At 41.5% G+C, this 17,010-nt stretch overlaps 1 protein-coding gene across 3 annotated transcripts in view; it reads left to right on the top strand.

Moving 5' to 3' along the window:
• KLF12 (KLF transcription factor 12) overlaps positions 1-17,010 on the top strand; it is a 233,455-nt gene that overhangs the window by 80,913 nt on the left and 135,532 nt on the right. For all 3 annotated transcript variants that reach the window (XM_065744044.1, XM_065744042.1, XM_065744043.1), the window contains exon 3: positions 12,545-12,634. In XM_065744044.1, coding sequence (XP_065600116.1) covers positions 12,545-12,634 — 90 coding nt within the window. The remainder of the gene's footprint in view (positions 1-12,544; positions 12,635-17,010) is intronic.

Genomic DNA, 17,010 nt, shown 5'->3' with positions numbered 1-17,010 from the left:
CAAATGTGTTTGAGGAGTCGCAACTTCTCTTAGAATCTGTGAGAAATGCATGCTGTTGACATTTGAAACTCGTTAATTAGAAATTCTTAACGCTTAATTAGAATTGCCTTTAAAGTGGACCCTAATTCCACCCTAAGTTATTGCTTGTGGAGTTAAATGTGACTGTTTTCTATTGCATATAAGCATTTTGGTCATCCTGCCTTGGCTAAGAAAATACATTGTGAGCAATTGCATACCCCTAATATTGACTGTCTAGGAACTGATGCGAGCAGTTTGTAGGTGGTTCAGTATTTCAGGCATTTTTTTTTTCACCTATTTGGTAGATATTTAAAAATTCTCATTCATAAATAGAGCTCCTTTATAATTCATTCACCAACTGCACAAAAGTCAGCGTTTGCCTTTCTTTAAAAACACACTAATGAGTGCTACTTGCCAGCTTCAATGTCAACGTTTTCTCAGGAGTTCATGCTGAAGCCTGCGGGGAGTGGGAAGACCTCAAACCAATGTTAAATAGGACAGAGATTGGGTTGCGACAGAATGTTAAACATCTGCAGTTTGGGAGTTGCATCACAGCATCTATCTTTTCTTTTGAAACATTCAAATAAGCAGATTGCTTGTTCCATAGCAAAAATCATCTACAGCTCTTACTACGCTTCCATGCACGTGCTCTGAGCAAAAGGGAAAGTTGATAAAATAGTGTTTTGCTTCTGGCAATCACTGACTTTTCCTCCTGAGCATACAGTCATTCAGCTGAAGTTTAGTATTCTCATGTTATTTTGGTATGTATGTGAATCAAGTGGTATTTATACACAGATTTGGAAATAACGGCAGCAGAAGGAGTCTGCAGTCTCTCAGTGCTGCTGCTCTGGTGGAGCTGCTGGGGCGAGGGCTGTGGTTACAGCTCTTCCTAACAGGTGGGATGAGGCCACTGAAAGAGCATTTCTGGTTTCTTCACTTGCAGGCTGTCATCTCTACAGCTTTGTACTTGACGCTGACAGATGGTTTCTGAGGTCCTGGGAGAGTCAGCTATGCTGCTTGCAGGTGTGTCCTACAATTTGTGGTCTTAAAGGGTGCAGGTGCACGTACATGTCTCTTCTTTGTAAGTCTGCAGTAAATATGCGTTATCTTCTGTCCCTCTACCTGGCAGTGCAACAGGCTGAGCTGGAAACTGGGAGCTGACACCTGGGAGCAAAGGCTGTTGTATACTGACTTTTCCTTAATAAAAAAAGGTCTGAATCTGAATTGAGGCTGAATGTATACAAGTCTATGGGGACAGATGACATGCGTCTGAGGGTTCTGAAGGAGCTGGCTGCTGTAGTTGCTGAACCACTCTCCATCATGTTTGAAAAACTGTGACTGTCAGGCAAAGTCTCTGCTGATTGGAAGAAGGGAAACATCACTCCTGTATTCAAGAAAGGGAGAAAGAAAGACCTGGAGAACTACAGGGTGGTGAGCCTCACCTCCGTGCTTGGGAAGATCATGCTAAAGATCCTCCTGGAAGATATATTAAGGCACATGAGAAATGTGGAGGTGATGCAAGACAGCCAGCATGGCTTCATCGAGGGCAGGTAGTGCCTGAGCAATCTGGTGGCCTTCTGTGATGGAGTGACAGCATCGGTAGACAAAGGAAGGGCAACTGATGTTGTCTACCTGGATTTGTACAAGGTCTTTGACATGATCTCACGCTACATCCTAGTCCCCAAATTTGGTATATATGGATTTGAGGAGTGGGCTATTTGGTGGATAAAGAATTGGTAGGATGGTCACAGCCAGAGAGTTGTGGTCAATGGCTCTGTGTCCAGGTAGAGGCAGATCATGAGTGGTGTCCCCACAGGGGTCTGTCTTGGGTCCGATGCTCTTCGACGTCTTCATCAATGACGTACTCAGTGGGATAGAGTGTTCCCTCAGCAAGTTTTCTGACCAGGCCAGACTGGGTTGTGCAGTTGACAAAATAGAAGGGAGGGATGCCATACAGAGGGACCTGAACACGCTCAGAAAGTGGGCTCACAAGACTCTAATGAGGTTTAACAAGGCCAAGAGAAAAAATAAGGGGGATTGTCTTTAAACTATAAGAGGGTAGATTTATGTTAGATGTTAGGAACAAGGTGGTGTGGCACTGGCATAGGCTGCCAAGAGGAGCTGTGGATGCATCATCCATGGAGGCATTCAAGGCCAAGCAGAATGGGTCCCTGGGCAGCTAAATGAAACTAGATGATCATGAAGGTTTTCCCCCAGCCTAAGCCATTATGAAAGAAATGTTGTCTTTTTTTTAATAGTCTGCAAATAAAGGAAAATCTGAAAGGAAAATAAGACTTGCTTAACTCAATTTTCTCAGGCTTAGTGGTTACATTTTTAACCCGAGGGAGGACAGCTGACTTCTTGGTATACTTTTGTTTCTGTTTATATGTTGTAGCTCTCAGATAAATGAGAAACGCTTCCATTGGCTTAGAGCAATATCAACTCAAAATTTTCTAGGGCCCAGCTGCTAGAAGGGAACTAGGCATACTTAGTGACTACATTACCTTATATTGCTCCTTTTAAGAGGATGTAGTTTGTAATGTCTGTTATTTACTGACAGTCAATTTATAATTATGCTCAATCCTGGTGAGGGAATGTGCTATTTTTGGGTTTTCTCCCAAAAATGAAAGGTGTGGTCCACCAGCCAGTCGTGCTCCAGCAAGGCATACAGTATTGCTTGTAGGGCATTTGCTTTCCTGGAAAGCTGGATTGGCAAAGGGCAGTGTGATGTAAGGATGTATTGATGTCCAAGCCTCAAAACCTTCTTCTGTGGCTGTTTCACCACCCCTGTGAGGCTTTGTTGTGGCAGAACTGAGGATCTGTGGTCCCTTTGGGCTTTAGGGTGTGGCACAGCCAAGCAGGTCCCACACATTGCAATGGGGAACAACATTCAGTGGTTTGGCTTCTCATTCAGGATCTGAGACTCCAGACAGAAATGCTGGACTAAGCCATGGCTACTGCTACATGCTCTTTATTCTCCAGTGTGCAGTGCCCTTGTTGCATCTGTCTTCATGGGAGCAGACTTTCCACATTGGCAGGTGGGTAGAAAAGCATTCCAGCAGCTCCCCGCGGTTCAGGCAGCTCATTCTCCTACCAAAACAGCAAAGGGAAGAATTCACAGTACAATTCTAGTCAATGTGTATTTCCAGGTGAGCTCCTGGGCAATTTAATAGTTATTTGCTCATCAATTATTAGAAAGCCACAATTTGTGCATTTGACAGGTACACGAAAACTTCTCTCAGATGGCCAAACTATTTCCCTGACACACTGTTGATGTCATATACTCCTTCTAGCATCAGAAGTTAATTAAAAGTGTGTCGCGACTTGAGACTTAATTTTGATTTTACGAACTTTGATTTTAGTCTTCCGTAAAGGCAAGAAATAAGGGGTCTTCTTAAATAAATAGAAACTTGAGCTCGTACAGAGTGTTTTTACCAGATGCTACATTTTATGCAATCATTTTTCTCAAGTTTAATAATGAAGCAACAGCCCAGCCAATGGCAAGGGTAACCTTGAAGCAGTGTTTGTTTTATAAATTGGATCAATACAGTGTTTGCAGGACTGTGAAAAATCTTTCACGTTATCTTGACCTATTTTATTTTTCCGGTTTATTTTTAATTTTAAGTGTCATATTCTTGAAACTCCAATCTTGAGTGCAATTGACGTAAAAGCACAAAACTACTTGGGAAATAGAGTAGCAGTTTTTTAAAACCACTTCACTTGCAACTGTGGTCAAAGCAGAGTGGCAGTCTAGCTCAGTTTCTCTCCTTTTGTTGATTTTTATGGACATTGAAGTCATTATTCTTGGTATGTAGTTAAAGGTATGACTCTGATAGAGTTAATGTTACCTGTAGCATAGTGTCGGAATTAGTGTCTTAGTTTCAGCTGGACAGTGTTAACATCAAACCCATGTTTGGGCTGTTGCTGAGTGATGGATGCATGGCCAGGGCCAGGCCAGCTGCTCAACAAGGAAGAGCTCCCACCACGATGGTGTGGGGCAGGGGGCTGGATGGAGCCAGGACAGGTGGCCTGGATTGGCCAAGGGTTATTCCATATTATGTGACATCATGTGGAAAGCTATCAAGCTTTGGGCAGTTGGTTGGGGGTTGGCTGGGTGTCTGCTGGTGGGTGGTGAGAGCCCATGCTGCTGCTGGTGGGCATCTGTTGATGAATGGTTGTGTTGCTGCTGTGTGTCAGTCAATGGGTGCATGTAATTGCATATAAATATATATAAATATATATAGTTATCGTTGCTTTTTGTTCCTGTTTTCCTTTTCTGTCATAGTAAATGTTTTTTCTCTATGTAGTATCCAATCCTCTCCCTCATCCCACTTGGGAGTGAGTGAGTGAACAGCTGTGTGGCACTGAGCTGCTGCCAGGTTAAACCACAAGAGTTGTTTTGGCATACAGTGTGAGGCTCAAAAGGTTGAGATGACAGCAGATCTGACCAGAGTGTGTTAAAATCGGTGTAAGTTTGAAAGTAGGTTAATAGTGGCTGGTCACAATGTTATTTATCTTATCTTCTGAGATCTTTCAGAGGGTTTTTTGGATTTTCTTCTTTTCATTATATCATATTATGTAGTACCCTACTTGCTTGTTATGATCCCTGTAGTGATGTCTATCATCTCTGGATGCTAGATTAAGATTATCATTTTTTGTGTGTGTGATGTATCATTGTCCAGGAAACTAACGTGGTATTTGTATTCAATATTGTAGTAATCTTCTTTTGGGAAACTTATCTTGGAGATCATTAATAATTACTGTCTTTACTTTGTCTCCTTGAGGAGTCAGGCTATGGGGGAGACAAGTGGAAATGTTCAAACCAGCATGTTGCTATTGCTGTGCCTCCTTGAATGTGTTTTGGGTTTTGTTTAAGGTTAAACAACTATTTAAGAATATCACCCAGCGACCTGCCTCAAGACTGGATAGTTATGAGTGGCAGAGAGTGTAGGATGGCATGGGTGCTCTGGAATCTCACCCCTGAACAACTACAGACTCCTGAAAAATTAGTAAAATGTCTGAAAAGGATGTGCTGTCACTAAGGCAATCCTGGGGAGACATAAATCAGTGCAGTGTGCTGGGGCCTGGCCCATGCATACCAAGCTCTGTTCAGCAATATTTAACTCCCTAAAGGGAAAGAGATCTCTGGATCTGATGACAGTGCAACAAGCCCTGTGGTCACTCCAGCCCCCACAACAGGCCCTACTGCTGCCTCAATCCCCATGACAAATCTTGCAATTCAACCAGAGAACCAGTCTGTGTTGGTATCAGTTGCCCCTACACATCACAGAAAAATGGCTGTGGAAGTCATCTTGTTGAGTGAGGACAAACCCCTGATAAGATGAGGAAGGAAAGAAAAGGATGAAGCACGGCTGTCTCAAGAATGGGAAGAGGTAGAACTCATAACGTAAGCAATAACCAATCGACCCCTAACTATCCTAACTATGAGTGAGCTAGGGATATGCAAAAGGACTTCAGCCATTATTCAAGTGAGCATCTTTTCTTCCTATTGCTCCAATGTTAGGATAATGGAGCTAGTAGCCTAGACGTAGTGGGCAGTGAAACCAGACAGCTGGGATCCCTTTCTAGGGAGAGGGGCATCAACAAAGCAATTGGAAAAGGGACATGAGTCTTCACGTTCTGAAGGAGACTTTTCACGGGGAGTCAAGATCTTCAAAGAAGATTTGTTATGTTACCCATGCAAGTGGAACATCAGAAGGGATCCAGTACCTGAGAGAATTAGCTGTGCTGGAGGTGGTGTATAACATTGACTTGGGTCATGATCAGTTATCCGAAGATCCAGGTGATGTCAAGCGCCTTTGACCTGTGAGGTGGAAATTTATATGGAGGGCACCGTCATCATATGACAACACGCTGGTAGCAGAGGCCAGGAAAGTTGAAGAAAATCCAATGAGAAATGAACTGTCTCACCTACTTTGACAGTATGAGGAAAATCTCTCATTCTCCATATGGGCTTAGTTATGGAGATAATGTCCTGAGACTTCCAGTGATTCAAAGACCGTATGTGCTACTCCTCACCTGTATAGACCAGTATTTCTACTATTAGAAACAGGTGTTCCTCTGAGAGAGGGACATAGTGCATACACACTGCATGCCACCTTGTGGTTTTACCTGTGTGATAGTGGGGAAGATATGAGGGAGTTGGATGGAAAATCCACCTTGACCCTAAAGACGCGGGTATACGAGTTGCAAGGAAGAACAATTGAAAAAGGTGTTCTTCAAGGAAAATAGCTGCTCCAGTTTCCAGTGGACAGTATTTCAGATAGAGGAGTTGGTCTGGTGATATTTTTCAGTTTGATAGTAAGTCTTTTGATATGCATTCATGAGAAACGAGTAGAGAGTACAATAACCAGGACTAGGAAGGGCCCTAAATCCAATCAGGTGAAGAAAAGGGACAGTTGGGTTTCTTGGACTGTGTGGATTCAACGGCTTGGCACATCATACCACCTATGTTGCCAGCAGGTTGTCAGTTGGCAAGCAGTTGTATTGTTAGCTGAGCATCAGCTAGTCATTGCATTGTGGAGATATTTACATATACACACGTATATTGATACTGTTACTGTCATATTTTTGTACCTATTTTCCTTTTCTGTCTTATTTAATAGTTTTTATCTCAACCCACAAGTACTATTTTGTTTCCAATTCACTCCCTCATTTCACTTTTGCAAGAAGTGAGCGCACAGTTGTGTGGTGCTTAGCTGCCTGCCATGTTAAAGCACAGCAATTATATACTACAAGAGTGATCAATAATTGTTGGTAGGGTTGGATAAAACAGTCAGGAAAGCAAAGCTGATGTGAAGTGTTCTTGAGCAGTCTAAGCTGACAGAGTTGCCTGCTGAGTCAGAGAAATAGCAGATTGGCTTCTGGTTGCCAGTGCACTTGATGCTTCTCTGACACCTGGAAGCTGACCACATTTCTTTGCTTCTATTTATATTTGCTAAAACTAATTTAAACCCAAACAAACCAGAAAGATTTCAAAAGTGAAACTTGAGATCTTGGTACTCTTCCTGGTTCTGTCAATCACCGAATCTTGTCTGGATTTGAGCTTGTTCCCTGGAGACAGATCTATAAAAATATATAGCAAATGGAAACATAGCTTTATCCTTAGTGCTTTGCCTACTTAACTATTTTGGAAAGTGCTGTCTTCAGAATTAGTACTTTTTTTTTTAAAGAATATAGGAACCTGAGTAGGAATTCTAGAAGTTTGTGCTGCATGTGCATGTCTTGTAACTTATAGCAGCAGAGTGTGGCTGGACATGGTCCGGTACATCAGAAGATCTCAGAAGAACACTGTGAATGTTCTTCTCACATGCATTTGTTGTTGACAGCATTGAGGTCTGGGCTGTACTGTGTGTCATTGTAATGGGAGACCACACTCGGAAGCCATCTTGGAAGGTACATTTCCTGGATCTAGGGCAGTGATGTCTCTGTGATCACTGGATGCCATGTAGATGTATGCCTGTGATACATACAGCTGTATGTAGATTGCCTTGCTCTTACAGCCTCCTGTGGCATGATGTAATGCTTGGAATTATATGAACTGCATTTGGGTTCACCCCCAGCTCTATAAGGCTAACAGGGTTAGCCATAGTTAATTATTCTTTACAGTCATGGGCTCAGCTGATGTCCTAGAGTATTCACAGAAGTCCATTGCTGTGCTAGTTAAAATTGTTTAAATAAAATGTAAAAAACAGCACACAGGATCACAGAATTGTAGGGGTTGGAAGGGACCTCTAGAGATCATTGAGTCCAGCTCCTCTGCCAGAGCAGGCTTATGTCCATGTTGTTCACACAGGCTTCTGCAAGCTCTGTGTTCTGTTCTCATTTAAGGAAATTAACTATGAATTAGAGTGGAATTAAATAAAAAACATCCAGTTTCACTTGAAAATAGTACGAAAATGTAGTGCTCAACATTTTTTTTCCTTGAAGCATCAATAAATGTTGGTGATCCTTTTCTGCTGCGTTTGACTTGAAATTCAAGTTCAGAGTAAAATGTAGATCTACCAGAGTTACTGCTTTCGTTCTGAGCATTTCACACAGTTATATACATAATTACATATGATGAAGATCCTATGGCAAGACAAGGACTGTTAACCCTGATTCCCTGGCAGAATTCCCAGTTGAGTGATTACGTTCTAGCCACATAAATTTTCTTTTATTTTCTATTGGATAGTTGTTTCCTTCGCTTATTGGAATTAACTGCTATTACACGTACTGTGGCAGTGTTAACTTGTGTGCTTTGCCCTAAAGATAACATCATTTCTATGACTAACATCTCACTGTATTGGTGTATAAATTACTTCTTCAGAAATGAAGGTCTGAAGCAAGTATAGGAGATTAAGTAGGAAGGCAGTTAAATGTTTTTTTCCTGTGAGATTTCAAGAAGTCTTCTCCTTGTCTTCTCCCCTTGGAGGTGGTAGTGGTATTTGAAAAGAGATTGTGATCTTTCATTCTTCCAGTTTCCCTTGAACCAGAGGAAAAACAAACAAACAAAACATTTCAAACATTCAAAATCATATAGTTATATCATTAAAAGATCCAATTATATTTTCGGAAGCTTCACCTTGAATGGATTGCTTTGGCTAGGTTGCCCTGATTGCTTTGATTGATGGATGCTATATATTCCAATATAGTAATGTAAGTAAAAGAAAGAGTATGAATTTAGGTATTCATATTCAGAAAAATTAGCAGAGACGTCTTATTGCCAGAGCATAGAAATGATGTGGGCTGTTTTTTAGTTCTGTGATACATTTGTCTGCATTTACTAAAAAGTAAAAAAGCAAATAGTGAAGTCCTGCAGAAATGTCTCGAAGTTTTGGAAACGCACAATGGGAAAATAATGATGAATTCTGGAATTCCTGAGTGTGCAGAAAACCTTGTTTTAAAATGACTGGAAGATGAAGGAGCAAGACAAATTATCAGTCATAGCTTTGAGTCAGGAAGAGTTTTAGGTGCTGTCGTCTGCTCTCAGCTTTTTTGAATGTACTCTCATTAAACCTGAATCCTTTTACTGTAAATTTAAAGCTGAGTTTGTTCTTCCCCTGACTGTGATAACTGCATTTCTCAAAAATGAAGGTGACTTCTCATTAGGCTTCTTCTCAAAAAAGGAGGTTGTAAACCTTAAAATGTATTTGTTTCCTGTGACAGCTACTGTAATAGTAGTCATTGTGCTGTAATAACTGTAATTGCACATATGGACATGGGCATACTTTGTTTTTTATGTTAATTTTTCAAGACAGTAAATATCCAAACCTGATGAGTAAAAGGCTGAAATAGATAGCAGTGAGAAACAAGAGGCTTCTGTCTTTTAGGGTCTGTTAGTTTATTGATCCAAGAGAGCAGATGTTTCCATAAAATCATGCAGAGCTCGGTGTGGTGATGTGCCTGGTTTAGGTTACGCATCTGCTGCGCTGTGCCTAGATGGGTGAGTGGGGTCCAGTAGGTGGGCAAGGCTGGGAGGTGGGAGGGTGGGCATCAAAGGCTGGCAGGTGAGTTCACATCAGCTTCACCCATGAGATGCGAGAGGGCTGCAATTTAGCTGCCACAGTAGGGTTTAGTGAACCAGGAGGGAACTGTGGCGTGAAAAACGTTTTGACTTAATACATCATATTGGCAATCCCGGCTGGTGAGTCTCCTGAGCGTAATAAATTATCATGGGGCACTGGAGCAGCCTGGCCTCGCTCAGGTGTGAATGCTCCATCTGGCCCAGCTGACCAAGGGGCTCCAAGGGGACCTCAATTCACCTCACCACCCGTCTCAGTTGAGCCCGTTCTCCTTAGCTGGCTGCCCACCACGTACAAGCCTCGGCGATTATATTGTGTTTGCAGAATGGCTTTGAGCGTACTGTAGAGCAAAGGCTTGTTAGAGCAGGAGAGCAGTGTTCAGAGAGATGAGCTCTCTGAGTGGGTATTGGGCTAAATATTTCATCTGCGTGCGTAAAGCACAGATTAGATCTGCTCGGGTCTGCCCGGATATGTCACACAATGTCCTTTCCGTTACAAATGCAGAAGGATCAAATAGTTTGGAAAGAATCTACTCCTGTGATCGTTGCTGCTCTTGAATTATGAATGACCCAAAAGCCAGCACTGTTCACTGTATTCATTCTTCAGACCAGAGCTCAAAAGGCAGAGCATTGCTTTTAAGAAATACGATTTTAGACAACAAAAAAGGGAAACAGGTGCTGGGAAAATTTAGTTAAATGTGAATGTGTTAAATGGTACATGAACTAGTCAGGTTTTCATGATTTATCAGTTTTGAACTTCAAAGGCTCTGGTTAGCTTGCGTTTTTAAAATTAATGAGTTTATCACAGCCAGTAGGAAAAAATGGTTCAAGTATATCAGCTGTAAATTGGTACAAAGCACTAAAAGGGACATTAGCCTCTAATCAGATTCAAACAGTTCATTAAACCTGCCTTTCCTCAGTCGTGCTTTGTCTTCTCCCCTCCTTCTGCTTCTGCCTCCTGCAGCAAGCAGCCTTGTCCCTTTTTTCATTTGGGTAAGACCTCCTTGGGGACACAAAGCAATATCAGCTCATCCTTCTTTGTCTACAAGCTAAACAGCCTAAGGGATGCTTTATTATGGTATATTTCTGATCTTTCTGTAAAACTCAACTGTGCTGCTTATAAATCAAGAGAGGAAGGGGACTTTCCTGCTTCAGAACAGGTGCTGGGAGAGTCCAGAATGCCATCCTGGCTCCTGCTGCTGCTCCACCCCAAACCACATCCAAGCCACTGAGACACTGTAATGCTCTAAGTAAGTCATGAGATCCACTTCTGATAAATAAACACAACATGGCACTGGCTGGGAGCAGGGATGTAGAGCCTGGAGTGATTACTGAGGACTATTCTCTGGCATCATGGTCCTCCCTCTTGCTTTTCCCATCCTGCTCCTCAAACACTGAATAACGATCAGTGGGTATGAAACTTCTTGCTGAAAAGATCCAAGAGTTTTAGTGTCATTGTTGTTATGCCAGTCTTAAAGCAGATATGCAGTAGAAACATAACATGGACAGAAACATCTCAATAGCTTGATTTGTCTTTATCCCAGGTGAGTTTGAATGTGGAAACGTTAAGCTGAATGTTACTTGTTTGGTCTGAAGTTTTATAATCTATGTTGCTACCCGGCTGAAGCATGGCTGTGTGAGTTATTTAGATTACAACAAAGTAAAGGAGCAGAAAGAAGTTAACAGGTGTCACAATACTTAAATCTTTGAAGATGAAGGTCCTGGGATGAAGTACATTAATTAGAAAAAGAGTCATTTAAGTTGTAAGGGTGTATTTTAGAAGCTTTTAGGAAGCATTAGGACATACCATTTTTCTTTAACGTTCTCCTGAAGGAGTCTTGATAAGAAGCAGGGCAATGAACAGAGGAATTCCTTATGGATACTGGCACCACACAGTGCTGAGCAGATCTGCTACCAGTGAAGCATGCAGAAAGAGTTCTTTCCATTGCAGTGCTTTTATTGAGGACTGTGGGGTAGCAGAGTGAAAGTGAGTTTTGAGTCTCAAGTAGTGCTTTCCAGATGAGGCCACAGGTAAGTAAGTAGCTGTGGAAGAGTTACTTAGAAGCTTCTATATCTGTTGTAGTTTCGTATTTGAAAAATAGCTGTGAGGCTTTCACATTTCTATATAACTGACCAAAGTGTTCAGATTCATAAGATCATGCTGGAGTGGCAAAATATCTTTATTCTCACCATCTTGTCCAAACCTAATGTCAGCTGAAGGGGCTCACTTTCAAATATCATCCTTGAACATCAGCTGCATTAGAAACGTATCTCGGGTTAAGCTGGTGTCTGAACTGAAGGCACAGGAGATTGTTCTGCATACTTGATAAAACAGGCAGCAGCAGAATGAGGCATTCATTGTGAGGATGTTGACACAGAGAGTTTCAGCTTTGCAGCTCTACTTCTAACAGAAGTTCTCAGCATGTGTTGTCCATTACTAAAGCAGAGGATTAACATGTTTGTTTGTTTGAGGAGTGAGTGCATAGAGGTTTTAATTGACAAATGCAGTTAATGCATCCTTTGCAAGACTGGGATGAGAAACCTGAGGATTTGTTAAAGATGTGTGTTAGTTTATGGAGGCTGCACACAGCTCTTCAGTAATTTCTCAGAATTCAAGTGCGTGCTTTCTCAAGGTAATGTGGAAATACAGATGTGTGATTGAAATCAAATACACCTCTATATATCACCAAGAACCTGAGGCTGTTCAGCATCACTGTCCTCCTTTCCAGCCCTAAAGGAAGGAATGTACATATATGTGCATGTGTGATTAATTTCACATTAAAAATAATAAACTTATTTCTCTTTTAAGGATAACTGATAATATAATTTTAACAGAAGCAGCAACTTGGCAGCTACTTGAAGCTGTTATCACACGTTCATGAACTTCAGTTAGAAGAAACTGACGTCTGTAATGTTACACGATTACAACAGTGACTTTTGTCAAATGTTTTTCATCTTTTTTTTTTTTAATTAACCTCATCTTTTTTTTCTTTTTTTCTGTAGGACATCAGCGCCTTTGAAAACAGAATGTTAATGCTGGATGGGATGCCGGCAGTCAGAGTTAAAACAGAGCTGCTGGAATCTGAGCAAGGGGTAAGCAGAGGTTTCCGTGTGGCTTCATTCTTCAGCAGGCTGGTGACCCTTGCCAGGCTACTCTGTGGTTAGCTGTCCCTCCTGTTGTATTGCCCTTTTCTCTGTTACCACTTTGGAATTTCCACTTTTCTTGGAAAATGTGGTGATCTGATCTTACCTATTGGGAACACAAAACTCTGTGGAAGACATACGGAAATTATGTGGTTTAGCAAGGATGTTTTCTACAGTGCAATTTTAAGATCACCGAGAAGCGTGCAGTTTGAAGAATGAGGAAGAGTAATGGATTACAGCAAAGGAGCCAAATTCATACGTCCAATAAGGCCCACACATTTATGCTATTCTTGCATGATTTGCTTTAGCACGGTTGATTTGTCCTTTATAAGCTTGTCCTATTTCATCTTCTATTTTTCCAAAACTATATATAAATCTGCTCTTGGGGGTGGAAAGTATTTGTTTATCATCGTGATAAGGGGGCTGGAAGCTTCATATGGTCAAAATTAGCATCATGGAGTCTGCTGAACACTGAACTTACTCTATGAATATGATTTTGAATTTTTGTGAAGGATACATTTGGTGTTAGAGTGGTAGATTTTAGGAAAATGGGTGACTAAGGTTTTGGACTTATTTGTGGCAATTTTTTATACATGTGATAATAATTACATTAGAGATTGCAGATTGCTATGAGAGGAACTGTGTTTAATTGAGATGTTTATAGATACTAACAAGGTTCTGTTCTGTCATGGGTTCTTTATTTCCTTGTGTGCATTTTATGCTGTGCTTAAGAATTCAAGCCACCTTCCCGGTCTGGATACAACAAGCAGAGAGTATAATAGAAGAAGCAATGTTGTTGCCACGTAAGGGTGGGCTTTTGCCTCCTTCTGTTACTTTCTTCCTTCCTGCTATTTTCTCAGTTATTTAATTGAGAATTTAAATGATATGGAAGTCAGGGAATTAACTTTCAGGATGGCTTCATTTCAAAGACTTGCAAGGAGAGATCAGTTATTCAGAACGTTCTTGAAGCTTGTTTTGAGTAAAAAACCTTGACATTTAAGGGTGCTTTTGTTCATCTCTCTGTCTTTTCAAGAGTAAGTACCATCAGCAAATATACCAGCACAGCATAGGCTGAGGGAACACTGAGGTTTGACTGTCTTAGGAACCACAGTGATGCAAGGACAGATCCGTTGAGGTCTTTTTAAATCCTCCTGGATGCTTTGTGTTGTGTCCTGATGTGGAATACAAATCTTTATATTCTTCAGAAGGCAAATGCTGTATTGATTTATCTTTTAATTTACAGTAAGTTCTATGCATGATAGGTGTTGCTGGTCCCTTCAGGAAGAATACTTGCCTCGGTAAAGTGTGATTTCATTCTGGAAGACTTATTTGGCGTCTTAGAAACTGGAAGGAAATGAGTAATTTATGTTGTTTTATTAATTTCCTTAGGTTTTATTTTTTTTAATACAAATGTACAGACTTCTGTGTAAGCAGAAAATGATGTCATCTCTTTCTTTTCCAGTGACTGAGACTTTGGACAAGGAGCTCAGTTTGAGATTTTACGTGCTTTGGTACTAATTAAGTAGTGTCTGGTCAGGATTTTCCAGCACCTTTATGGCTCTTCATTAGGGAATAATCAATAAATATAAAATGAATTATCCAGTTTGCTAACAGAGGAGCTGGCCATTAAGATGGCAGTTTTCCAGAAAACAGCTCAAACTCTAAAGAGAAAGACAGTTGAAACAGATGTTTAGCATGTGCTTCAGAGACTGTCTTGAATATGTAGATGTTTGTAGACATAACAGGGACATGTGTTTGAAGGCTGTGATCATCAAAGATGTGCTGAGAAACTGTTTGGGATGGTGAGTATCATAACTGGGAAGAGTGGGGTGGGACCTAAAGTATGATCTGAGCAGTATGAATTTGAAATAGCTTCCCTTGTGTTGTTACAGTGCTTGAAGTTCCTGTAGTTGCACCTCCATGGCTGCGTGGTTGATTGCAGGGAGACATTTCTACTTTGAAGACTTTGCAAATCAGGACAGCATTTTTGAGTCTTCTTAAAGGTAGCAGCCAAAGCTTTATCACCTTGGACGCTGAACATCAGGCAAGATAGGCAAACTTCTCCAAAGCCTGTCTAGGAAGACAGCTGGCTTTTTGCTGTTCCTGCTTGGTATCTCTTATCTCATATATGCAAATGCAGAAATGAGATGCTGAAATTAACATTAAATTAATTGTGAGTCCCAAGGATGTGCGACTGTTTCTTATCTGGCATTCTGAAAGCTTCCTTGCAGGGCTTATGAATCTATCAGCCAGAAAAGGTGTTTTTGTATTAGCTGTGTCTTGTTTAGCTGCTGCTTCTGGTTCTTAACCTCCAACGTGGGATTCGCAGAAAGGGCTTTTCTGTAGGAGTGTGGGTATTGCTTAGCCCAGTAGCTTAGTAGTTGGGTAGAGATAGTGATAGGAGGATGGTTGGACTAGATGATCTTATAGGTCCTTTCCAACCTTATGAACTTATGAACTTAGCCATGCATGTGGTACTGTTTGGGACACCCAGCCAGTCCACTGCTGTCCTGGCTTTTGAAATGTTGGCCTGGTGTGAGAGCAACTGGTGGACAACAGTTTAATAGCATACTGGGCAGCTGTTGCATGGATGCAAGTGGATGCATTTGGAATGATGGCAGGTGGGAACTGTGTAAAGTTCTGCTTCTGTGCCAGCGTGTCCTGTCGCCTTCATGGTCCTGTGGAGTGCAGTGTGTGACACAGGTGAGGGGAAGGTATGGAAATTTCATCAAGAGTCACTCAGTGCCAGCACTGAATTCATGGTAAAGAGTAGGGGCCAGAAGGCACCCCTGTGATTCTGGGTACGTCTCCAAGGCCACAGGGAGAGTAAGCTAAATGCCTCCATCATTGCTTCAAGTGGGAATTGTAAGTGTGAATGTTAAATGTAAAATGCCAGCTAGGCAGATTACTTCAGCAGGTGACGTAGCTGTAGCATTTGAGTGTGCGCTCCAAAGTTTCAATTTAGTTTGTAATTTGATGTGTGTAATGATTAAACAATGTGTTTAACCTGGGACTTAATAAAAGCCTTTTTTTTAAAAAACGTGTTCTTGTCCTTATTGTTTGTGAAGTAGTAATGTCCCAGCCGAATGACTGAAGCAGTAAAACATATTGCTGTATAGCAGCCTAGCTAAAGTGTACAGTGGTCACTGCAGTAACATGACAAGGTAGAAATAAAAAGCTCAGAAAACACTCAGTTTCCTTTTACTCCCGCTCTAGCAAAGCAGAAGCATGACATAGGAGGGAAAAAAAACAACTTTCCTTATACAAAGAAAGACAGGTTTTAACCTTAAGTTGGCTCCTATTCCCTATTTGTGTCAAATCACAGAATGACAGGGGTTGAAAGAGACCTCTAGAGATCATCGAGTCCAACCCCCCTGCCAAAGCAGGTACCTACAATAGGTCGCACAGGTTGGTGTCCAGATAGGTCTTGAATATCTCCAGAGAAGGAGACTCCACCACCTCTCTGGGCAGCCTGTGCCAGTGCTCCATCACCCTTACTGTAAACAAGTTCTTCCATATGGTATTATGGAACTTCCTATGTAAGTTCCAGGCCACTACTCCTTGTCTTATCACTACACACCACCAAGAAGAACCTGGCCTCATTCATTTTCCTCCCACCTCCTTTAGGGATTTATAAACATTTATTAGATCCTTCTCAGTCTTCTTAGGTTGAACAGACCCAGCTTATGGCTATGGTGAAATAGGCACCATCTGGCCATGTGTACTTTAATCAGAAATTTGTCTTCCATCTGCTGTTTTGGGTGACCTGGTATTCACCTGATGTTGTCCCTTGACAACATTTGGTGGTTATAGAAATCCCACATGATGCAGTTGTGAACCAGGACAGAGCAATTCATTAAACCTGAGACTAAGTGTTTTCTGATGTGTTTGGATACCAAGCCAGACAGTCAATCCATTGTTTTTGTTTTGGAGTCCTTGATCTTTTTGCAGGATAGGCTAAGCATGTTGTGAGGTTCTTCTTTACCATCTGTGCATTGAACGCCAAGATCTCTGACTGTCTTGCTATGAGATTTTTTATTTTGCTTTGTTTCATGATATGTCTGTTTTTTGCATTGTCTCAGGGAGTTCTGTGTCCAAACCTGAGTTGACATCATTGAATAGCAGTGTTAATCACAATCACAGAATCACAGAATTGCAGGGGTTGGAAGGGACCTCCAGAGATCATCGAGTCCAACCCCCCTGCCAAAGCAGCTCCCTAGACCAGATTGCACAGGTAGGTGTCCAGGCGGGTCTTGAATGTCTCCAGAGGAGGAGACTTCAAACCTAAGAAGGAGACTCCACAGCCTAAGAAAGTATTCTTATAC

The sequence above is a fragment of the Cyrtonyx montezumae genome, unplaced genomic scaffold, assembly GCF_038088225.1.
Source record: "Cyrtonyx montezumae isolate F1298 unplaced genomic scaffold, pur_monq_1.0 scaffold_3, whole genome shotgun sequence".
In the NCBI taxonomy this organism is placed as follows: Eukaryota; Metazoa; Chordata; class Aves; order Galliformes; family Odontophoridae; genus Cyrtonyx; species Cyrtonyx montezumae.
This window is presented reverse-complemented; position numbering and strand designations above follow the sequence as displayed.